This window comes from Emydura macquarii, unplaced genomic scaffold, assembly GCF_026122565.2.
Source record: "Emydura macquarii macquarii isolate MOO-44397 ecotype Brisbane River unplaced genomic scaffold, CSIRO-AGI_Emac_v2 contig_2321, whole genome shotgun sequence".
NCBI lineage: Eukaryota > Metazoa > Chordata > Testudines > Chelidae > Emydura > Emydura macquarii.
Genome location: NW_027132458.1, coordinates 887,362 through 910,874, shown reverse-complemented (window position 1 = coordinate 910,874; position 23,513 = coordinate 887,362). Strand labels below are relative to the sequence as shown.

Sequence of the window (23,513 nt, the reverse complement as noted above, 5' to 3'; positions counted from 1 at the left end):
AAATCAAGCTTGTTTATCTCACTCATGCCTCATCAGTGGTAGAAAAGAAAAGATTATTCAATTAGAACTTAGCAGACAATTTGTTGATGCTCCATGAAGCAGAAGAGTAGTTAGCTTGCTCCTTCTTAGTTATATCAGGAGGGAGAACTTGTTTTATCTGTAAAGTAAGAAGCAGAGGACAGATATGTAGAATAAAAAAATTGCTACTTTCATAAAGTCATTTATTTATTGGCTTTTAGTGTAACCAAAATCTTTTTTTAAAAGTCAGAAAAAATTAAACAGAGACAATGAAGATTTAGATGAGATGAAATACTGTAGTTTCTGACTATAACTGTGCTTAAAGGTCTCTCTACCCTCGTGTTTTTTTTGTTTTTGGTTTTGTTTTGTTTTTTACAATCAAGGCACTATGTAGGGATCTTAATAATATAAAATCATAAAAGACCTTCTCCACTTTTTGCTGCTAATGTCTAACCTTTATTGTTCCCTCCAGCATGTGGGTTTGTTTCATGATCTGTGCTATTTGAATCTTGGCGTATCTGAATAACACAGTACAATTTTTCCATTTGCCAAACTTTACAGTGTTGTGTTGTTTTTGTGGTATACTTAATAAAAGTTGTTTTTCTAAAATCACTGACATATAATATACAGCTAAACAAATTATTTTCATTGTGTTCCACAAATAAGATATGAAGCAGAGACCTATATTTTGGATGAAAGGTTGATCCTTAATTCAATAAAATGAACCCCTCAGCCTTTTCTTTTCATCCTGTCTTATACACTTATTTTGCCATTCTTATTTTGTTCATCAGTTTGAACTACAATTTTTTCTGGCTTCCTTTAGTAAAAAGATATTTCTTATCTTTTCTTATCTTTTCATTCCATATATTCAATATTTATTAGCCTGTGTTTATTTTTAGATATAGCTATGGAATCTTTTGTGCCATGTATTTTATGAGATTTTAAAAATATGTATTTACAATTCAGAGCAGAATATTTCATTTGGGGAAAAAAATATTCCCTCCTTATTTTGTGACAAGTTGATTTCCGGAAACCAGTGTTAGAACTAATTAGTAGTAGCTTCAATGCTTATATTAGGAAAGTGATTCATTTTAATTTCATTACAAAAAATTAAATTCTAATATAGAGACGTATCAGCACAATTCAAAACAAAACTGAAGTTTCTTTAACTTTATTGTGTATTGGAGAATATCAGTGGACTAGAACATCAAAGATAATTCTGTCTTCTACTGTTAAATGTGTTCAGATTTCCTTGGGGAAGAAATTACTGATGTTAAGACAATGCCAGAATTTTCACATGTGTGGCAGTGCATCCTTTAACAGCACAAGCTACTGTGGGGATGTCACACCTATCCTCTGCACTCCCCACTGGCTTCCCATAGAATATTAAGTCAAATTCAAGATCTCTCTGTTTCTCTTCATGGCACAAAATGATCTGGCCCAGGATACCTAAAAGATCACCTGAAACTCCAGATGAGGACTGTGGTGAACAACTCTGTTCCTTAAACACAATGGAGCTATCCACCACAAAGGCAAATCTCATCTGTGCAAAAGATAGAGCTTCCTTGGGGATCTGGTCAAGGCTGTGGAATGAGCTCCCACATATCTTTGTGTAAAATCTTTTGAATCGTGTTGCTCTCAACAGGCGAATCAGATATGTAGATCCAACTTGATCTCTTTTTTCATGAGATTACAAGTTTGGTCGAGAAAGGCAATAGTGTTGATGAAATGTACTTAGACTTGGTATCATACAACATTTTGATTAAAAAACTAGAATGATATAAAATTAACAAGACATATTAAATGGATTAAAAACTTGTGAACTGATAGTTCTTAAATATCATTGTAAACGTGGACTCATCATTAAGCGGCTGTGTTTCTAGTGGGGTCCTTGGCACTATTCTGTTTAACATTTTTACCAATGACCTGAAAGACAACGTAAAATCATAACGGATAAAGTTTACAGATGACGACACAAAAATTGGAGGAATGGTAAATAATGAGGAGGATAAGTCAATAACATAGAGCAGTCTGGATCGCATGGTGATCTGGGAGCAAGCAATGTGTTTTAGTTCAGCTAAATGTAAATGTATACATCATCTAAGAACAAAGAATGCAAGCCATACTTACGGGATGGGGGACTCTATCCTAGAAAGCAGTGACTCTGAAAAAGAGTTGGGGGTCGTGGCAGATAGTAGACTGAACATGAGCTGCTAGTATGACACTGTGGCCAACAGGGCTAATTCAATCCTTGGATGCGTAATCAGGGGGAATTTGAGTATAAGTGGAGAGATTCCTTTATCTCTGTGTTAGGTATTAGTGTGATCGCTGCTGGAATATTGTGTCCAGTTCTGGTGCCAACAATTCAAGAAGGATGTTGATAAATTGGAGAGAGTTCACAGAAGAGCCACAAGAATGATTAAGGATTAGAAAACTTGCCTTATAGTGATAGTCTCAAGGTGCTCAATCTATTTCGCTTAACAAAGAGAAGGTTAAGAGATGATTTTCACAGTCTGTAAGTATCTACATGGGGAATAAATATTTGCTAATGGGCTCTTCAGTCTAGTAGATGACTGATCCAATGTCTGGCAGTTGAAGCTAGACAAATTCAGATGGGAAATAAAGGGTACATTTTTAACAGTAACGGTAATTAACCATTGGGACAGTTTACCAACTGTTGTGGTGGATTATGATTAATTGGCAATTTTTAAATCAAGATTGGCTGTTTTTCAAAAGATCTGCTCTAGGAATTATTTTGAGGAAGTTCTCTGGCCTGTGTTATAAATGATGTCAAACTAGATGATCACTCTGGTTCCTTCTGGCCTTGGAATCTATGAATCCATGACCTATATGTAACTCTAGGTCCCACTCTGCCGGTGGCTCTGGCCAAGAACAGGCACGCATATGAGTGCAACAGGGAAATTCCTTTTCCCCCTAGGGGCACCTGTTCCAAACCTCCCAGAGTAAACACGCACAGACACACACTGGAATATGAATATAGGAAAGGGAAATATTTATTTACAGAGGGATGAATGGAGAAAAATCGATAGGGGGAGCGGGAAAACAGGGTTACATTCAACACGAGGACCCACGGGCCCAGTGGTACCACTATATAAAATGGCAGACATTAAGCAATGCATCTAGCCCAGAGTTTAGGAATCCTGGGCAGAGTTCCAGTCTGGCAGTGAGTCTTGGGTGCCCCTGGTTATCTTTGACACCAATGAACTTTCCCCATTAAACCCCTCCGGTGCCCTCTTGCTCTCTGCAAACCCACACAGAGCAATAATCTCTCCACACAACTGGCTACAACCTCTCTCCATATTTCCAATGCAAAGTTACAAGTCCCAGTACTCATGGCCCCATACAGCTCCGGGTGACAGTGATAATCAGTGCAGCTCGTTTGTCCTTCTCAAGTGATTCCTCCCTGGCCTAGTTTGGCTCCTGTTCTGGGGCATCCCTGGTCAGCCGCTCTGTCCCTCCCAGACTTCAGGCAGGTTCTCAGCTGATTCACTATGTGAGGGCCTGATCACTGTAGCCATCTTGTCTGGAGCTCCAGATACACATACCCTGTCGCTCTCCCTGTCTCCACTCCCTTCCCCCTGGAACAAGAAGACCTTCCTCTGCCTTCGTATGAGGTTTTAAAGAGACCATGCTTTCAAAACCCCAGTGGGGTTACACACACTACAAAACAAAACTTTTCTTTCTCTAAATATTAAGACAACAGATATTGATTACAGAACAGCCACACTGCTGAAAGTGTGATAGAGCAACTTGAGAATGAAGCTGGTAATGTTTGCGCTAACGGTGATGAAGAATATGGTCAATACTGTCAAGGCCATTAGTGATGGAAACTTTCTTCCTTTGTCCATTTCCTGAGCTTAAAGTTGATGTGAAATTTCCTCAGTTGCATCGCAAATCACAGCTGTGATGTTGGTTTAAGGAGAGATGGTTGTACTGGAGGCGGAAGATTCCGCCCTCGCCTCTGCCAGTGACAGTATGGTAGCAAAGTGAAAAAAATACTAGCAGCTGGGTCAAAATATAAGGAAAACAAAGAGAAAAGATTAGTGCAAATAATGCAGAGCACTTCTAAGAGCCATTGATCATAATGTACATAAGTTCAGAAAAAGAAAACCTGATACAGAGATGTCCTGAGCAACTGGAACATAAGTGAGGACTTTCATGCTTGCTGTTTCACAGCTGTCTGGATCATGGCACTGTTTTGGTTTTGTCCTAATGATATGTTTGTGGTGCTACTTACTGCTGGTTTGTTTCCATTATTTATTAGCTTTCACACAGGAAGCCAATGCTGTGCTACAGAATTTCACAATGTGGCACTTCTAAAAAGAAAGGTCAAGATTGTATGTTTTGAAAGCTTTCTAACAGTCTAATTGGTTAGGGAAAGGAGAGGAGAGAAAGCAAGGTGAAAGCCTCTTCCAACAGAAACCATCTTGTAAATTGGAAGCAATCCACAGTGGGAAAAAAAAAACAGAGAAAGGGAAGAAGACATAATTTGGAGAATTGTTCACCATAGATAAGACAAGACTGATGATGTCTTTTTGAGGCAAGACTGGCCATGACATCTCATCTCCTCTGCTGTTATATCTTAGTGAGAAGCAATTTACTGATGATTATGATGGTGGCCTAGTCTATGCTTACCCAGAAATTTGGCGGCAGTTGACTGGAGTTACGCAAGCTACATAGAGTAGTTTGCGTAACTTCCGTTGACTTTGTAACTTTCCTCTAGCGCACCGTCTGCACTGTGCTGCGCCAACGGGAAATGAATTTGCGTTAACACAGCACTACGCCTTTTGAGGAGGTGGTTTAATTTAATCAACTTCTGGCTCGACTGAGCGCGTCTTCACTTCTACTCGGTTGATCCAGATAGATCAATCTGAGGGCGGTGAATTTGCCACCATCAGTATGTAGATAGGCAGTAGCTCTGTAGGGGAAACAGCAGCAAACTTAAAAGTTCACCACATAAACTTGAGATCTTTGACACCAGCCAAACAGACTGAAACCTAAAAAAGCATTCAATTTTGTGGCAGATGAAAGCAGAGTAACTCATTGGGTTGACACAAATTGGAAGCCCCAGGCAATAATTTGCATCCCACTTTGAGTTTTTAACAAACTGACTCACTAAAAAGTTTACAAACTGCAGTTGCTGCGGTTCAGAAAATTGAGCTTCCTTTCCATAGACCCAGGAGTCCTGGTAAATTGACCAAAGTTGTAATGTGGAGCTTTAGAATGATGAGAGAAGAGAAAATAAGTCAAAAACAAAGAATAAAAGAATAAAAAGGAGAAGCCTGAAATCCAAGGATTGAAAGAGGATAAATTCCAAGTTTAAAAAAAAAAAAAGCAGCAAAAAGGCCCCAAGTCTAAGAGAAGAAAAAGGATAAGTAGAAAGTTAAAGAGAAGAATAAGGAGAAATACAGGTCTAAATTCAAAGAAGAGGAAAAGGCCAAGTCTAAAGCCAAGGGAAAGAAAACATGAAGAGCCAGAGAAGAAAGAATCATGGAGCATTACCAGAGAATCAAATGACTTTGGGGTAGAATTATCCTCTCAGATGGCTCAGAGGTTTAGGTAGTCTACTTTGTCCTCTAGATAAAGATTATAGTTAAACCACTCTGGGATTTTTGATATTAACATGTATTAGAAGTTGATGATGATTAAAAAAAAAATGGTCACAGTTCAGGAAGGGTGCTTCTGAAACTCAGAGTTGAGATTTTCTGGAAAGTACTTGAAGGGTTAATACTGTAAGTCTCATTACACCCAGAAGTAGTGTTGTCTATCAATGTCATTCCTGGGTTATTTCTAATAAAGCACTTTTGTTGTAGCTAAATGTGTTTCCAGATGTCCCTCGCTCCTGCCTTTACTATGCAACAGTTCCCACACCATAGCTCACATTCTGTGAATAAATTAAGACACAGCCTATCTGTAGCAGATCCTTTAGAACAAAACAAAGCACAGCACAGGAGAGAGAAAAATTATTAAAACTTAGCAAGAACTACCTACATTACTGAAAAATTATATCTAATATACAGGGATCCTTTTCCGTGTCTTGTTGCAAATTGAAAGAAAGATGAAAAATGGCCTAAGAATTAGATGCTGATTCTATTGTTTTCTTTAAATATATTGTATGATTTCTTTAGATTTAAAACTCCTCACCAATGAACATCCATCCAGATCTCTGAGTGCCCTTGCTATCCATTTAAAAATACAATAAAAAGTTGCAATATCGTAAATGTGGACATTAATTATAGCAAAAGAACATATCAAGGCCTGTTATTTTTTTTCCTTCTTTCATTAAGTCTTAAAAGATCTCAAACACAGTGGAGCAAATTCTGATTTCAGTTAAATTTTAGAGTAATTCCACTGAGATCAGTTGAAATCAGTGGTGTTACTCCAGATTTATACCAGAATAGCTGAGATCAGAATCTGTCCTGATACTTCCAAAGTATGGTCGTGTTTAGTTGTTCTGTTCAAGATATTTATAATACAGATTGCCTACATGTCTGTCTCATCCTTATTAGTTATTTAACTGAGACAAGGCAGATGTGAGAAACTTTATCATGGTGTGATGGCTGTCTTTTTGAATCACCTGTAGGAGGTAATGATGGCCCTTCTTTCAGTGGTAAGATGAATGAGGCATATAATAAATGTCAGCTAAGAGGGCTTTTTTTCAGTTTGAAATGTCCACCTACAAACATGGCTTTGCTGGATATGTGTCTATGAATTTTAGGAGATTGTTATTGTGTCCCATAGCTTTTAAATATTTTTTTTACAAGGAAACTAATCTCAAAGGCACCCCTACAATATTCACTCTTAGATAATACATTGGTGATTACAGTCCAGATCCTCTGCCGGTGTAAATCAATATAGCTTTGTTGAGGATTTGGCCCAGTGTGTCCAGAGATCATGCGGTGTTTGAGGATTCTATGTAATGTTCAGACATCTTTCCCTTCCTTAGTAAAATCCTCAGCCATGTATAAATGCAATGTAATAAAAAATAGCATTTCTTGTCATGATGGTACTGAATGGTACTACATTAGTGCCTAGAAATTCAGATCAGGATTGGTAGACATTATGCAAACACATAAGAAGATATGGTCACTGCCCCTAAAAGCTTACAATCTTAATGCATGATCCAAAACCAATGAAGTCAATGTAAAGACCCTTCTTGACTTCAGTGGCCTTTGGATCAGGCTTTATAATATCAGCAGTAAGTCAGCCCTTGGTCCTGTAAACATACATATGAATGTGCTTACTTTTAAATACACGACTACGCCTATTGGTTTCAGGGTATGTACAGACTGACGGTGGCAAATTGTAGCGCTGCATCGACGGGAATGCATTTCCCATTGGTGCAGCGCAGTGGAGACAGCATGCTAAAGGGACGTTACGAAGTCAACAGGAGTTATGCAAGCTACACAGAGTAGCTTGCGTAACTCCCATCGACTGCCGCCAAATTTCCGGGTAAGTGTAGACTAGGCTTCATTGAGACTACTCACATGTTTTTAAGTGTAGCACATGCTCAAGTGTTTGCAGGATCAGGGCCTTCATCAAGCAGCTGCTGCTCCTGTCAGCTTCCTTAATTATCAAGACATTTGTTCTGTGTCCAAGGGGAAGAATTGTAATTTTAAGGAGGATATGCAGTACTCTTCATATATAAAAAAAGAGGTCGAATCTCTGCTTCAAGTGCAACCTTAACTGTGGAACTTTGAGTGACACTTCCATAATACACAGTACTGCTAGATTGAGAATATTGCTATTGCACTGTCCATGAATGGAACTTCCATTGACAACACTGTTTCTTCCACCGATTGAGGACAGTAAATGGCCTTTACTGATAACAGCATCATTCTGTGAGCAGTAATTTCATTATTATTTTTTCTTCTTGTAGATATGGTCCCATCAAAATTGATCAGATATCTCCACCATTAATTAAAAAAGAAATAGAACTTTGCCCTCCCTGGTCCCTCTTGCTTCGACTCCCTCTCACACAGAGAAGTTTTAAAGCGAGTGATTGATGCTGGACGCTAACAACTCTCAGTGACCCCAGGCTGGTAGATCTCTAGAGAAGAGAAGGACCCTGAATCCCTTGCCTGTTTATCTCTGGATCTCAGGGGTGTCTCTTCTCTTGTTAATATTCTGATGGGGGAAGATTATTCATGTCTGACTTGCCCCTCATTAACACAAGATCTAGAGTCGCCCTCCACTCTTACCGGCTACAGTCCTTACCAGCTGCAGGGAGCCTAGCAGAGTTTCCTGCTGCCTCACAATGAGAGCTGATGAGCTGCCTCCTGCTGTCCAACTCCTGCAGCTGTCAGGAGAAAGCCCCAGGAACTACTTTTCATAGGTAACAGCAACAGCTGGTCAAAAAACTAGGAATAAGATGTCGTGACCATTTAAACAAAAGAATTTCCTGGGTATTCACACACCTCCCCCCACATCCCACCCACCCACCCTCTGCCCCAATTGTGGAAATTTGAAACTTTAATCATTTTGACCAGCTCTGTAGTTGCTCAAAAAAGGGAAGAAAAATGTGATCAAGTGGGGAGCATTTCCAGTTCAGGCCTAAGAGCTCGCAAGGGGCTCTAAACTCCCTAAAATTTGGTATTGATATCTCTGTTCGGCAGTTATTAAAGCTTACCATCACTTTTCTTCAAAATGCAGGCCAGGAGAAAGGTGAATTTTAAATGGCCTTCACTGGGACATTTTCAGGAAGTTGAGACTCTGAACTGAATTATTGTTTTTTAAAAGTTTTAGAAAATGTAATATTCAGAAATATTTTAATTTAAAGGGCAGCAGATTTTGTTTACATGTAATCATTTCTTTGGAATCAAATATTGCAGCATTGCGTGAGTAGATTCTCCATGACCTTCTAGAGAAAAATAGGAAGCTACAGAAACTATTATTCCTCTGTCCAACTACTGCATTCTGAAGATATATTCACAGATTCTGTCACACATCCTAAATGTTCATTACTAGTTTCAATTTCCAGGTTTTGTTGCAACTTTGGATATTCTGATTTTGGGGGCAGATCTACAGTTTTAAAAGCAGCAGAACTACCGCTGACATTAAGACTTTTCTCAGAAGTCTAGAAAATCCTAACATGAATATCTCTTTCCTTGAATTTTTTTTGGTCTGTAATGTACTGAACAAGTACATAAGTGTTTTGCTTCAAATCTTGATTTCTTGGGGCTTGTGTTGGATACTTGTATTCCACAGTGAGTGCCTTTTTCCAATTTAGCTTAATGCACTTTGGAAACAGATTAAGCTAAATCAGAAAAAGACACTTTTATTATAATTATGTAATAGTGTATTATCATTTATAATAGTGGTCACACAGGGAGCTATTCCAGAAGAGCTATTGCAGAATAGCTGTTCTAGTCACTATCCCTATGTAGATATGCTCTCAGAAACTTGGACTGAAAAACTCTAAAGAGCTGGAATTTTATAAATGATCTGTAATAGCAGTAAGTGCTACGGATTTACGAAAAAATAAACACTGAATTCAAATCTGCAATTTCTTGGAACATATGTCAATACCGCATACTTTGAAGAAAATTCAAGACATCTGTACAGAATACTTTTTTGTCTTAATTAATAGGATAGAACAAGAAAAGGTGCTTGTGAAGGCAAATAATAAAAGCAGAGTAACATTGATTTCCTCCTCCCTCTTATATTATTATTGATCTATTTTAACCTAAATGGTACTTCCAAAAATAAATGGAAAAAACACTAGGATCATAAGAGAGGTGTAGGTAACTCTTTGAGATTCAAGTATTTCCGCTCTGTACAAAGAGTCCTTACCCTGTTTGTTAATGACTCTCTCTCGCCTCCCTGAAAACCTGCAGACCTGTGACCCTTTAACATTCTGGTTTTGCTTTTGTTCTCATTCTCTTTTATCTCAGGCCTCTAATTTTTCCTTGTAATTTAACTGAATAACAGTACTAATGATTACTTGATTTATTTGTACAAGGGATAATGAATCCATACATGGCCTGGAGAAATGCAGATTTTCAATAATTGCCTTATCTGACATTTAGATAAGGGTGCTTTATAAAAAAACGTATAGCTAGTTTAGCAACAACAAAAAACAAAATAGCATAAGAGTTACTGTAACTTACCCACACCAGAGTTTGAAAGGAACAAAAGAAAATTATTTCTGCAATTTCCCATTGAATGTGGCCAAAGGACATACTTTTAAATTTTATTACTTGTAATAAATGGCAGTCATGTAAATATGTTTTTAAAAATGTAAAGTCAGTGGATTAAATACTTCCGCTACGTAACCATCCTTAGTTCTTATGCTACAGACACTTTGCATGTGGGTAAATTTACACATGAGGGGTCCCATAACACGCATGCATAATGTTTGCAGGATTGGGAATTAATAATTACATTTAAGGGCTGACCCGTCAAACACTTACTCCTGTAAGTAGTTGCACTGAAGTATTCCCATGTGCTTCCATGTGAAGTCAATGGGAATATCTGCATTGATTTTAGTGGGCTTTACATCAAGCCCTAAGCATTTACAACCTTGGATTTAGTTCCTGTCCTCACTGGTCCTGATTATCCTCTTATCCTGGTGTAAATCAGGTGTAACCTTATTGCTGTCAAAGAAGTTACAATTGGTCTAAAACCAATGTAAAACTAATCAGAATAAGGTACATTGAATGCACAAACAGATGGTAGAACAGGGTTGGAGAGAATATACAATTTTCCATGCTAGTTAAAGTAATTTATTTAGTAAATATAGGAAGCAGACAAATGGGAAGTTAAACATTTTGATCCTGATTTTTAAAGTGTCCTTACTTCAGCCTCTTTTTTGGGTGGTAGACAAATAATTGATGGTACAGCTTCTAGAAAACTATTATTTTCATGGTCAAATGGCACTTCTTCATTTGTGGGTACAGTAAGAAAGATGTTTGTTTATTCCATGTGGGCCCATAAATTAATGATCCCAGTTATTTGCAGGTACCTAAAACCTGTGTGGGGGCAAGTTTTTAAAATCTGATTATATATTCTGCCACCAAATAGGTGCATATGCCTCCCATTGATTTCAAAGGGAGTGCTGCGTGTTGTACTCATTTAGGAATAGAGGTTGAATTTTTTTGACTATTTAAAACATATAGCTTACCCTCTCCTTTGTTCACATGAACCACCTAGGTATTCTTTACAAGGCATGTTTAAAGAAAACCTACAAATAAGACACTCTTACCGTAATTAAATCTCCATGCTAACATAATGCTGTTGTTTATCCCTGTCTATTCTTGTAACAAAACAGAAGTACTCTGCTGTCTCTCTCTGCAACATATCTACAGAGGTCCTAAAAGTCATCAATGCCACAGAGGAACTGATAGCAGAATCCACTGGCCCCTGTGATTTCCCAGCAGATACTCCTGACAGAGGGAGAGGAGCATGTCCATTCGGTACAGACCCTGTCAGACTCGATGAACAGGTCACCGCATTGGAAGAAAATGTAAGTGTGTGATATCGATATCAAATATAACAAATTGTCTTCATCAGGGGGAAAAAGTGGCATGTGGTGTGTTGTAACCTAAGCAACAGCATGTTTAGTATTAATTTTGTGGGCTTTTAAAAAAACAAACAAACTTGTTTTGAAAGGCTCACCAGCTCCTTTATTTATTTATTTTTTTTTAATTCAGGTTTGAAAACATTCATAATAAAAGAAGCAAACTCATCATATGTTGGGTTTTATAGAGATTGTAAAATTATCTTACTCCAAAAAAGAAACTTAATCCCTTAAGGTCATGTGGTGGCCTGAGTTATACAACTATGGAGTGGCTTGCTATTATGGGATAATCCTGAACTATTCCATGCACTTCAAATGGATTCTTCAGACAATGCATCTACAGCATTTATAGGTTCAAAATATTATTGTGTGTGTTACAGGAGTGCCAACAAAGTGATAGGTGCTGTATAGACTTATGGGAAAGTACAGTCCTCGCACTGAGTTGCCAGTCTAAGAAGACAAAAACAGATGAAGGGTGGTGGGAGAGAATTGAGTGGGCAGGGTGATGACTGGCACATTTTGCTAGTTCTTTTAGCTTTATAATATGCTCCCAACTGCCCTTCTGCCTAGTAGAGGTCAGTTCCAATGTTTCTTTTTTTCCTCCCTCCTCCTGATCTCATATCTACCTGAAGAAAACGTTCGCTCAACTGCCTCTCCCTTTCTGCCCAGGCTCTGTCATCACCCCTGAGTGTGAGTGAACTAATCAATCAATTGACAGAACTAGAGTTCCAAAAGCCACCAGTGGACATCAGTGGCTCATATCACTTCCTGTGCTGTATGTGGGGAGATGTGAGAAATGTTGTCTGCTGGGTTTTTGGGAGAGTGAGGGGGCAAGGAGCACATATGGCCACACTTCCCTCCCAGCAGGTTCCTACTAACTCGCAACAAGTCCCCTGCAGTTGCAGTCCAGATGATGATGTCATTTACTAAAGTTTTAAATGTTCAGTGAAGCTGGGAGCTGATGACGTCAAGTGACTGAGATCCCAAGAAGAAGGTCTCCCTTGCTCAGCTATGTCCTACTGCAATCTGTTCATTCTGCATTTCCCTCTTCTTCCTGTGGTCAGAGCACTTCTGGAGCCAACTCTCTGTGGCTTGAGGGTAAAAGAGCCCATTTCCCCCTTAGTTCTTCTCCAGCTGCTGGGTTCCCGTGAGAGAATTCAGAGGGAAATCCAGACCAGCAAGGTGTTGTGTCACCACTTGTCCTGCAACCCTGGGTCCTTACAATGCCTTGCTGCTGTAGCTCCCAGCCTGGGATGCTCACAGTCAGCCTACCAACGTGCAGATCACACCCTGGGTATCTGTGTATAGCTGCAGCCCTGGTTCAGCAGCCTGCCAGCAACACTGCTGTCACACTCTGGCTTCCACCAGCCTTGGCTAGTACTTGCAGGGTGTTCCCAATAAACTCCATATCCTGAATTTTCCCCATACTATGTGCTTTGTAATGTCCAGCCCTCTCCTGGACAGTTCAGAGAAATAATAAGGTTGATTTGTTCCTCTAAAGACATAAAACCCACCAGGTTATTAACTTAACTACATGAAAGCACCTTTTCATTTAAACACAGCACTGGGTTGGTTTACAGTAAAAATAAAACCAATTTATTAAACTATAGGACATAGGATACATGATGTCAAGTAAAAAGAATACAGTTAGAAAGGTTTAAAGCAAATAAAAGTGAAAACACACATCTAAAATTCTAAAACATACTCTAGCAAGATACAGGCTTTGTTTAGATGGCTTCTGTCCCCAGTCATTCTTCTTCCCAGCCTAGGTCTCGCAGTCAGGATCTTCCCTGAAAAAGTATTTGTGAGTCATCATTAACTAAGCATTCTGGTGCATCCTTAATGGAACTAACAGTTCTTTCATGCCTCTCAATCTTCTTCTAAGTGTTACTTAGCTGATATTTAAACTATTTTCTCCTCTTTAGTGACTTTTAAAGTTTAATAAGAAGCCCGACTCTCCCATTATAACAATAAAAGGAAATAGACACCTGTTTTACTTGCAATCTGAACATCCATAAAGAAGTTCCTGCCAGTGGATGAAATCACTTCATCCACATTAGATTGTAATTCTTTGGGGGCAGGCATTGTCTTTTTGCTATATGTTTGTACAGCACCTAGCATAATGGGGATCTTGGTCCCTGGCTGGGGCTCCGATAATACAAATAATAAATGAAAATAAAAGTTAAATCTACCACCCACGTTCTGGTCTGGGACCAAGCCACAGAGCTCTGGAGTTTTATTCCATATCCTATAGCTGCTTTTCTTGCCAATAATCTGGCATAGTGGCTGCTGCCCATTAGCATCACTTGCAAAGGATATTGAGCTCACCAGATCCCAGGACATATTCCTCTGACTGGTCCCCACCTTGCTTGCCAAGGCTGCCATCTATGGATATGTCTACACTGCAGCTGGGAGTGAGCTTCCCAGCCTGGGCGTACAGACTCGTATTAGCAGGGCCATGACAGTGTGCTAAAATAGCTCTGTGGCAGAGGCTCTGTGACCCTCATAGGCTTCCGAGCCCAAGCTCCAGCACAGGCCGGAAGGTCCATATTGCTGCTATGAATGCACTAGCTCAAGCTCCACTGGCTCAAGCCCAGCTAGCGCAAGTATGAGGCTCGCTCCCAGCGACAGTGCAGACATACCCTCACCCTGCGGGTTGAGGTTGGCATGAACAGTTCCTCCAGGGTGAAAAAGGCCCTGTGTAGTTGCTCCCCCTGGGCAGCCCAACCGTTGAACTTAGGTGGTGTAAAGAGCCTCCTCGTTGCCTTCTGCAACAGGGTGAATTTCACCCCTACCATGCTTCTTGGTTTGCATGCATTTGAAAGGGTGCTAGAAAATTAAACTAAACTACAGCATGTGTAACTGAGCTGCCTCAGTGTCCTTAAATCAGTTTCCCGCCAGCGTTCTATTGATTTTATAGTGCATTAATCAGTGCAATGAAGTAGCAAGTTTAGAGTGTCAAGAAATGGAGACACTTTAGTCACTTGCAATATTTTAAAATGTAAGCTTTAATCCCTGCACTGGGATCCTCCAGTGGGCCGACCCCCCTGCCTATGTGCAGTCCCAGTAACTGGGAGAATGAGAACAGAGTGAAAACTGAAAGCCAGATTGTTCCATGCCCAAAAAAGATGCCAGTTTGAAAAATGTCCTCCCCATTCTTTATCCGGTGGGTTGAATTTGCCCCCTGCCACCCACCAGGGAACAAACAGTGACCTCCAACCTTAAACTCCTAGAGGATCCCCCTAGATCCTCCTGGGCCTTTGGGATCCCTTGGGGCACACGGCCTTGTGCATTCACATCAGCTGTGGCTTTCCTGCTTTGTGGCAGTACAACTCCAGTCATGATATCAGAGCTTTCCTGCACTTGCAGCACTCCCCAGAATTTTCCTCTAGGAGGGGTTCCCCAGCACACAATGGCTCCACAGGAGAGGCATACAACCTCAGCCTGATTTCACTTTCCTCCAGAAGCCATGCAGGCTGCAAGGGGGGGGATAATGCACACTATCCCCTTTCTCAGTCCATCCTCTCCCTCTCCAAGTGAAATCCTGGCCTATGGAAATCAGAGTCAAAACCTCCATTGACTTCACCCTCCATGTATACATGTGCAGACTTGTGATGAGCCATCTGCAAATCTAGGACTGGTGCCACGAAGTCAGCTGATTCATCTCCTCAGGTGCAGCTGGGAGCTAGGGGTGCTGGAGGTGCAGCAGCAACACTTGGCTTGAAGTGGTTTCCATCATATACAGGACTTACAGTTTGTTCAATGGTTCACAGCACCCCCGCTATACAAATTGTCCCAGCACCTCTGCTGTGAGCAGATCTGCACATACGGGATTTCCTCTGCACTTGATCTGTGCCTGAGAAGACTTCAAGATTTTGTCCATTATGAGTAACTCTCCTTAACATGATGTATATGAATCAAAGGGGAGAATAGAGGGCACATTTTTCTGCAAGACACATGGGAACAGCCTCATGCGTGTTTCAGTGGGAGCTGCACACTGCTAACTTACAGCTGAGTTCGTCTCATAAATTTTAATTTATAGATAGATAGATAAATAAGTTAGGGGGAGATTTTTAAAGGCACAAAGAAGAGTTTGCCCAACTCCTATTGAAAATGAATGGGGTTTGGATGCCTGCCTACTCTTTGAAACACTCCCTGTTAGAACGGACTAGAAAATCTGCAGTGAAACGAAATTTCAACAAAAGTTGGGGGGTGGAGGAGTTACGAAAACTTTGTGAAAAATGTTTTCTGTTTTTCATAAGCATTTTTTCCTTGTGAAAAATGTAACCTATAGTACAGTGAACTTTGCCATAACAATTAAATGAACCTTTTCTTCAGCTTTCTGAAGGATTTGCTGATTAAATATTTCCTTTTTCCTCCTCCTCCTCTTGTGAGCTGCATGGATGTATTTAGCAGAAGAGAAGTCAGATATAGTCTCTTTTTAAGCAAAAATTACCGTGCTGCAAATGTTGCACCACAAACAAATTGTATTGAAAGGAAAAAAAATGTTTAAAACCCACCAAAGCATGGAAATTCTTGTTTAAATTGGAATTTTCATCTTTAATTCATCCTTTTATGTCTTAAGTGCTTCAACAAAGATGTTAAGGAAGACCACTTCTTTGCAGCAAACCACTTTTTTCAAGGATTTATCCTCTGTTTTAAAACTTGTTATTTTGGAGATTCAGGCTATGGCTACACTGACGGCGGCAAATTCGCCACCGTCAGATCAATTTCTCTGGATCGACTGAGTGATCAGTGCAGACCCGCTCAGTCGAACCAGAAATTGACATACTAAGACCACCTTCACAAGTGGTGTAGCGCTGTGTCGACGGGGACACGGTTCCAGTTGGCGCAGTGCAGTGAAGACGGCATGCAGAAGAGGAGCCCAGAAGTCGGCGGGAGTTATGCAAGTTTTTTGCGTAGCTTGTGTAACTCCCGTAGACTGCCGCCGAATCCCAGAGGTAAGTGTAGACAGGGTCCCACTTAGTACAAAACAGAGTGTATTAGATTAGCAGCATGGTCACCTACGTGTAATAAAATAAAATATAGGCTTGTACTCTTAAAACATTCAAGATGTCTCATTTACTTATTTATGGGGGCTTTAAATGATTTTGATTTAAGGAAAACACACTCTAGTGCAAATAATTAGGAAATGATAACAGCTAATCTAGTGGCTCTCCAACACTTTTGGTTCATGACCCACAAAATGGCCTCAAAATGGTGTCCCAACTGACTGTATTAAAGGGTTGTGGGATATGGAACACAGGCTGAAACTCAAGCATTTTGTAAGCAGTGGGGCTGTTGCTACTGGGTTGAGGACTTGTGTGGGGTGTGCTGGAGTGGTGATGCGGTGAGGTGAAGTTGGGTGTCCCCTGGAGATTCTTCTCCCTGCCTGCACAGTGCTCAGCTACAGGGCCTGGAAGCCAGCTGCAGGGTGTTTTTGTAACAATTTAAACATTCGGGCTTACTGAGATATCTGGCAGAATTCTTCAGTTTCTTTCTGCTGTGCAACAATGGTCACTGCTGGGGTTGTGTGCTGGTTATTTAGGCAAGGGGTAAAAGATGCAATATTATCACACGGACTGTCAGACATTTAAGCAGAGCACTAAGTGGTGGACGCATATGCCCTGCCAAGAAAACCCAACTGCTTTACAACATACCTGGTTCCCTTCATAAGATGAAAGAACGTATTTACACCGCTGTGTACTGTGGATGATCGCTCTGAGTAGTTGGGTAGGAAATTAACTGTTTGTCAGAGGTTTCTCCCTACCTGCAAGGAGAAAATAGCTGAGATTGCTGTGCAGGGGAGAATCTTTTTAAAATCAGTTCTGACAGAATTGTAGCGATACGTTTATTTATCCCAAATGTCTTATAATTAAGGACAATTATCCATGCCTTTATCTCCCTACTGTCAGACTGCTGAATGCACTGTGCATGGGAGTGTCCCCGAGAGTCATTCAGAAATGGAAGCTAGTGCAGAATGTGGTAACCCATTTAGCAAGTGGTGTGTTTTGATGGGAACACATGACGCCAGTGTCCGAGATCTTCACTGCCTGTCTTGATCTCCAGCTATAATGCATGGTATTGGTTTTAAGATATAAAGCTTGAAATGAATAGGAATCTGCCTGCTTGAGTATCTTCCTCTTTCTTTTGCCACTGTTGCAGTCAACAAGAGCACTTGACCTGGGAATCCCCATGTTACAAAAGAGAGGGAGCTGCTAGCAGAATGTTCTCTGGGAGGGGGCCCTTTGCTATGGAACTTGCCCCTCCCACTTTGCACCAAAATAGCTGAACCTTCAAGACATGCTGCAAACCTCCATCTGTTTGCAAAGGCTTGCAGAGAGGGATATAGGTATGGGTCTTGGATGGCGTGGGATGGGGTATACTCTGCTGCCTTAATTGTCAAGTTAATTTATTTTACTGGATCTAAGTTCTGATTTTCTGCTGAGTGGATATGTGGATTGTGATTTTAATTGTCAGAGCGCCTTGATTTTTGTGTATAGGCATTTTTTATTTTAAATTTCAATGTATAGATAATGTTATTTCCTAAAAGGGCTGGTTGAAAGTTTTCCAGTTTGCCAAACTGCTTTTGACAGAAAATTGGGTTTTTGATAAAAGTTTTGTTTAACTAACTTGTCATTTTGTGCTAAAAATTGCAACTTTTCATCAAAAAAACTGAACACCTGAAAACCAAAATGTTTTCAGTTTTTGGCTGAAAAAAATTCTATTTCAAAACACCACTGTAGTGCCTCATGGGAGTTGTAGTTTAGCTGCCTCCTGCCCCCATTCTCCTCTATGGGCGGAATTCCCCAGTCACACTACATCTCCCATGATCCACCATAGCCAGGACTTCTGTGATGTCCCATTGTGGCTTTGCAAATGGGGAAACTGTGATGCATAATTGGAGATGTAGGCTGGGTAGATAGCCTTGCACATAGAGGAAAATGGGGTCACGAGGTATCCAAATATACAACTCCCATCAGGCACCATTGAGGCATTTCCCATTCAAAATTTTCATTTTCAGTCTAAAGTTTTCAATTTTGATGTCACCAAAAAGGTGAAATTTTCCACAGGGGAAAAATAAATTTCCAACTAGATGTATTTCATAACTACTGCGGTGCATGGAAAGCTTTTTGGGGTCTTGTGTTCTAGGGGGGGGTTTGGCTTTCATCTTTTGCTGCCAATGGTCTTTGGTCTCTTTGAGTTACAGCATGAATATAAACCAATCTGACTTACTCTGTTCCATGATGTGGATTCTTAGGTATACCTGACAGCGGGCACTGTGTATGGATTAGAGGGTCAGCTGAATGAGTTAGAGGATGCAGCACGCAAAATCAACAGTGTTACAGCAGAATCGGAACTAGCTGATCTGGAGGATCAGGTAGCAACAGCAGCAGCACAGGTTCATCATGCAGAGCTTCAGGTGAGGAAATTCACTACCTTCCTATTTTGAAAGGCAATACAGTATTGTACTGTCATGCTTAACCCTTATATATTAATATTTCACTTTTTCAAGATTATCACCACCATTATACAGATTCTGTCTGTACCCACATGGATGCTGGACTTCTCTTTTAATAACCCAAAAAAATGCATCCATACAATGACAGTTAAGCAGGGTATGTGTTACTTGGGCCATATTTCATCACAAATAGATATGCAGGACTGGATCAGGCATGTTGGATCTGATCCTTCTATTACTGTCAGTTGGCAAAACACCCATGCCCAAGTTCCATCGACAGTGTGCTTTACATCTTCGTATTCAGCAAAGATTGTCTTTGTGCAGTAAACTAAATCAGGTGGCGTTCGTAAACCAGAATGAGAGAACTGCAACCATACAATGTTCCTGTGCTGATTTTACTATCTCTGTTCAGGACAAACTTTTGAGCTGTTTCATTGTACCAATATACACTAAGTAGCCCATTCTGAGGTCTTTACTGAATATTTTTATAGGCAAACTTCCCTTGACTTCATTCAGCAGCAGTTTGCTTGAGTAAGGACTAAAACATCAGGATTTGTCCTAACTACTTGAATAGCTTTAAAACCAAGGATAGTGTTTTCTTTGTATTGGCTTGAATTATTAGTCTATGGTAAAAATGTAAATGGGGGAAAAAACACCCATACAAGATGTTGAAGGAAAATAAATTTGTACTTAAAAGGTAAGAGTTAAAAAGCAATCAATCCTATTAAAATATCTTCCCCACCGTGTTGGTGACTCACATATTATCTGATTGGAGGTCTGGCTGTTTTCTCACTTCTCTCTCAATTCTGTCCCCTTTTGCATAACTTGTTTCCTCTATCTCAACTTCAGCCTACTTTCTCCCCCAGTGTGTATTTATTTGGCTGTTAGTTTGCTTGTTTGTTTAATGGCATTTATTTACTGAGGTATTTAAAGTATAAATTACAGAATGTTTAAGGTAGAAGATTTCAGTATTGTTACAAAGAAACCACTTTTTTCTGTGTTCAAAGAAATAAGAACCAAAGTGAAATAGCAAATGCATTGTAAAGTATGGTGCTTTAAGCATAACTTTTTAAAAACACAACTTGAATGAAGTTAGAATTACACAGCTGTGAGTCATTGAATACTGGATATTTTTCAAATGTAGCAAATTGTCCATAGTCGTACAGTGCCACCTAATCGTTCGTTTACTCTATGTAATGAGCAGTCATCTTTTCTAATAAGTGAATGTTCCCTTTGGCACTCATGACTGAAGAACACAGCAGCCCAAAATGTCTCAATTAGATTGTCTTTCAGAGTTACTGAAAAAATCAATTGTCTCTTTTTTTACATTTCTGATTAATGAGGGTGTGAGCATGGAGAGGAGTGTGAGTTCCTTTTGCATTTAACTAGCGGTGTTTACAGTCATTTTGAAACTTCTCCCCCCCCCCCCCTTGTATTTTTTTTTTAATGTATTGTTTTGCTTTAAGATTTCAGATATCGAGAGCAGAATTTCAGCTCTCACTGTGGCAGGCTTGAATGTGGCACCATGTGTTCGCCTGACAAGAAAACGGGATCAAGAGAAAATGAACCAGGTGCCATAACATTATGCAGTTTTGCCTGGGGGAAGTCCCAGCTATTTTTCTGTATTAAAGCTTAGTAAAACGTATGTGTTGTTCACAGATGCAAACAATAGACACATCAAGACAGCAGAGGAGAAAGCTTCCAGCTCCACCAGTAAAAGGTGCACCAAAAAATTCATTCAACTCATTTTATTGATTATGTTCTCTTTCTGGTTAAACTATAGTGCTCAGCCTAATGAGAGCAGCTAAGGAGAATTAAATTACAAAATGACTCAATGAGAATAAACAGTACCCCAGAGCTACATGTACATAAAATAAAATACTGATTTGGCCCTTTGAAAGTTGCTTTCGCTTGCTCTTTTGATTTAATTTGCTGCCCTACGTCAATAGGAATAAAAGCAGAAGACTGGCCAAGGCAAATAAGAAACGTTGACTGTGTGACCTGAAAAGATTCCAAAAAGGGTATTTTGAAGTGTGTGAAGGTTAGAATCAGCAGAAAGCGCAATCACACTGTGCTAATTAGCAGAGGCGGTGCTAGCCCATTGGGGGCCCTGAGCAGGAATATTTTGCCCCTCTCCCCACAACACACAATAAAAAGCGAATAGAGGGCCCTCTTGAGCTGCTCAGGGCCCTAAGCAATTGCTTAGTCCGTTTATGCCTAGCGCTGGATCTGCTAGTTAATGATGGACAATTGTAGTCCAAAGCCTTATTTTGGGATTAAGTGGAGCATGTGTCAAGGAAGCAGATCCCATTTCAGACAATAGATCCCATTTCTTAAAAATATTTCTAGTTTCTGGAGAGTTGATACATTTGATTAGACTTTACTGTATGCACATAAAGACTTAATTAAGGCCTAAATCCAGCAAAGCACTATTTAATAAAATATTTAAATGGGACCTTAATTTAAGCACATCGTTAAGTGCTTTGCTGAATCCAGGGCCTGAGGGTGTAGGAAGTTTTAGGGTCAGGATGAAGCTATCCAGCTAACATGGCTGGTTTTTTTATTTACCTTCATCCCGGTGTCATGCTTTCGCCATGCCACAAAATCCATGTTAAGAAACACATCTCTTGAATTCATCTATATCTTTGGCTTAGGGACATTATCTGGTGATTTAGTGTATGCCTATGAACCTTTTCATGAGATAGATCTGTCTTTGCTTTCCTGTTTACTCTGAGTTTCCTAATTTTTCAGAGTGTGCTTTCCAATTTTTTAATTCTTCAGTGGTATGAAAATGCCTTTCACAGACAACTTCTGGACCTGAGTCACCACTTCTTTACTCTAAATTTATGCCAGCGTAACTCTATTGATGAAAGTGGTGCCAAGCTGAAGTTATGTGGTAGTAAACCAGGCTCTCTCATAATTTCAAAAACCTCTTACAATATTACAATTTCTCAGTTTCTATTTAAAGTAAACCTAGCTTTCTTCAAAGCTTAGGTTTAAGTCTCTAAAGAGCTAAAGATTTGCTTTTTCAAGTCTGTTGCTTGGTTCAAGTTGTCACGTAAAGGATGTTCCCATTTTTTCCCCCCTAGGTGAAAATATTGATGCTTCTGCAGTTACTACTGTTAGAACATTTAACAGAAACTTTATGCTCCAAGGATCTCTAACACAAAGAACTAAAGAGAGAAAAAGCACTGCCAAGGACTTGATGGTAACATCTGAGAACAGACCTTGTTAAAACTGTTAAGAGCAGTAAGAGCAGGGATTACTCATTCAAAGCTAGATTGTTCCTAGCCCTTCCTCACTGCATATGAGACTAAGGCTCCTTTCACTCCCTTGCGCAGCCAGAAGGACTATTCAGATTGCACCTCTGGGTGCAGTGGCTGGGGAGCAGAGGAGGAGAAGAGCAGGGGCTGCTTAGTTGATACTCCCTTCTAAGAACAAGTGGGCAGGGAGGGGCCTTAACTCCACCCTCCCTCTTGCCAGTAATAGTAGCTGGCCAAGAATGGGACTGTGCCTCTCTGAGGAGCTCTTCCTTGTGGCTTAGTCTAGTCTGTATCTACATTGACATATATAAACATTCTCCTACTGCAAGATCCCTGGGTGTGTTTATAGAATTACAAATATAAAACATTTTTTAAAAATCCTGTCAAAATAGGCAGAATTAATAGACCCAGGCTTGTGGGTCGGCCCCTGACAGTAACAATGCCACAATATAATACAGTAGAAGACACTCCTCATATCTCAACTGCTTTCGGGGAAATGCTCAGTGTAAGGATTTCATGGGAGTTAAGCCATGTACTGGCTCCCTGCACAGGGGTGAATTTCACCTCTGTGTGAACAAGTGGGCCTTGCACTGTACCCAGAAGATCAATGATCTCATGTTCTAGCAGACCAATGGGAGAACGAGTCCAAGAGCTGAAAATACTTTGCCCCACAAACACCCAGGGTGAGATCCTGGCCCCATTGAAGTCTCATAGACTCTAAGGTCAGAAGGGACCAATATGATCATCTGGTCTGACCTCCTGCACAAGACAGGCCACAGAACCTCACCCACCCACTTCTGTAATAGACCCCTGACCTATGACTGAGTTATTAAAGTCCTCAAATCATGGTTTAAAGACTTTAAGGTACAGAGAATCCACCATCAAGTGACCCATGTCCCATGCTACAGAGGAAGGAGAAAAAATCCCAGAGTCTTTGCCAATCTGCCCTGGGGGAAAATTCCTTCCTGACCCTAAATATGGCAATCAGTTAAACCCCAAACATGTGGGCAAGACTCACCAGCCAGATACCCAAAGAAAGAATTCTCTGTAGTAACTCAGAACCCACCTCATCTAACATCCCTTCACAGGCCACTGGCATATCTACCACCAGTAGTCAAAGATCAGTCAATTGCCAAATGGGAGTTTTGCCATTGCCTTCAATGGGGCCAGGATGTCACCCCCAGAGTGCAAATCTAAGGACTGTCAACAGAAGCAATTAAGAGGGGACTTA

At 40.2% G+C, this 23,513-nt stretch overlaps 1 protein-coding gene across 4 annotated transcripts in view; it reads left to right on the top strand.

Moving 5' to 3' along the window:
* Window positions 1–23,513, top strand: part of MYRIP (myosin VIIA and Rab interacting protein) — a 338,330-nt gene that overhangs the window by 312,927 nt on the left and 1,890 nt on the right. For 3 of the 4 annotated variants that reach the window (XM_067560853.1, XM_067560850.1, XM_067560852.1), the window contains 5 exons: window positions 11,309–11,503; window positions 18,819–18,980; window positions 20,486–20,590; window positions 20,679–20,739; window positions 22,109–22,227. In XM_067560853.1, the coding sequence (XP_067416954.1) occupies window positions 11,309–11,503; window positions 18,819–18,980; window positions 20,486–20,590; window positions 20,679–20,739; window positions 22,109–22,227 (642 nt within the window). The remainder of the gene's footprint in view (window positions 1–11,308; window positions 11,504–18,818; window positions 18,981–20,485; window positions 20,591–20,678; window positions 20,740–22,108; window positions 22,228–23,513) is intronic. The other variant, XM_067560851.1, reaches the window with a different exon arrangement.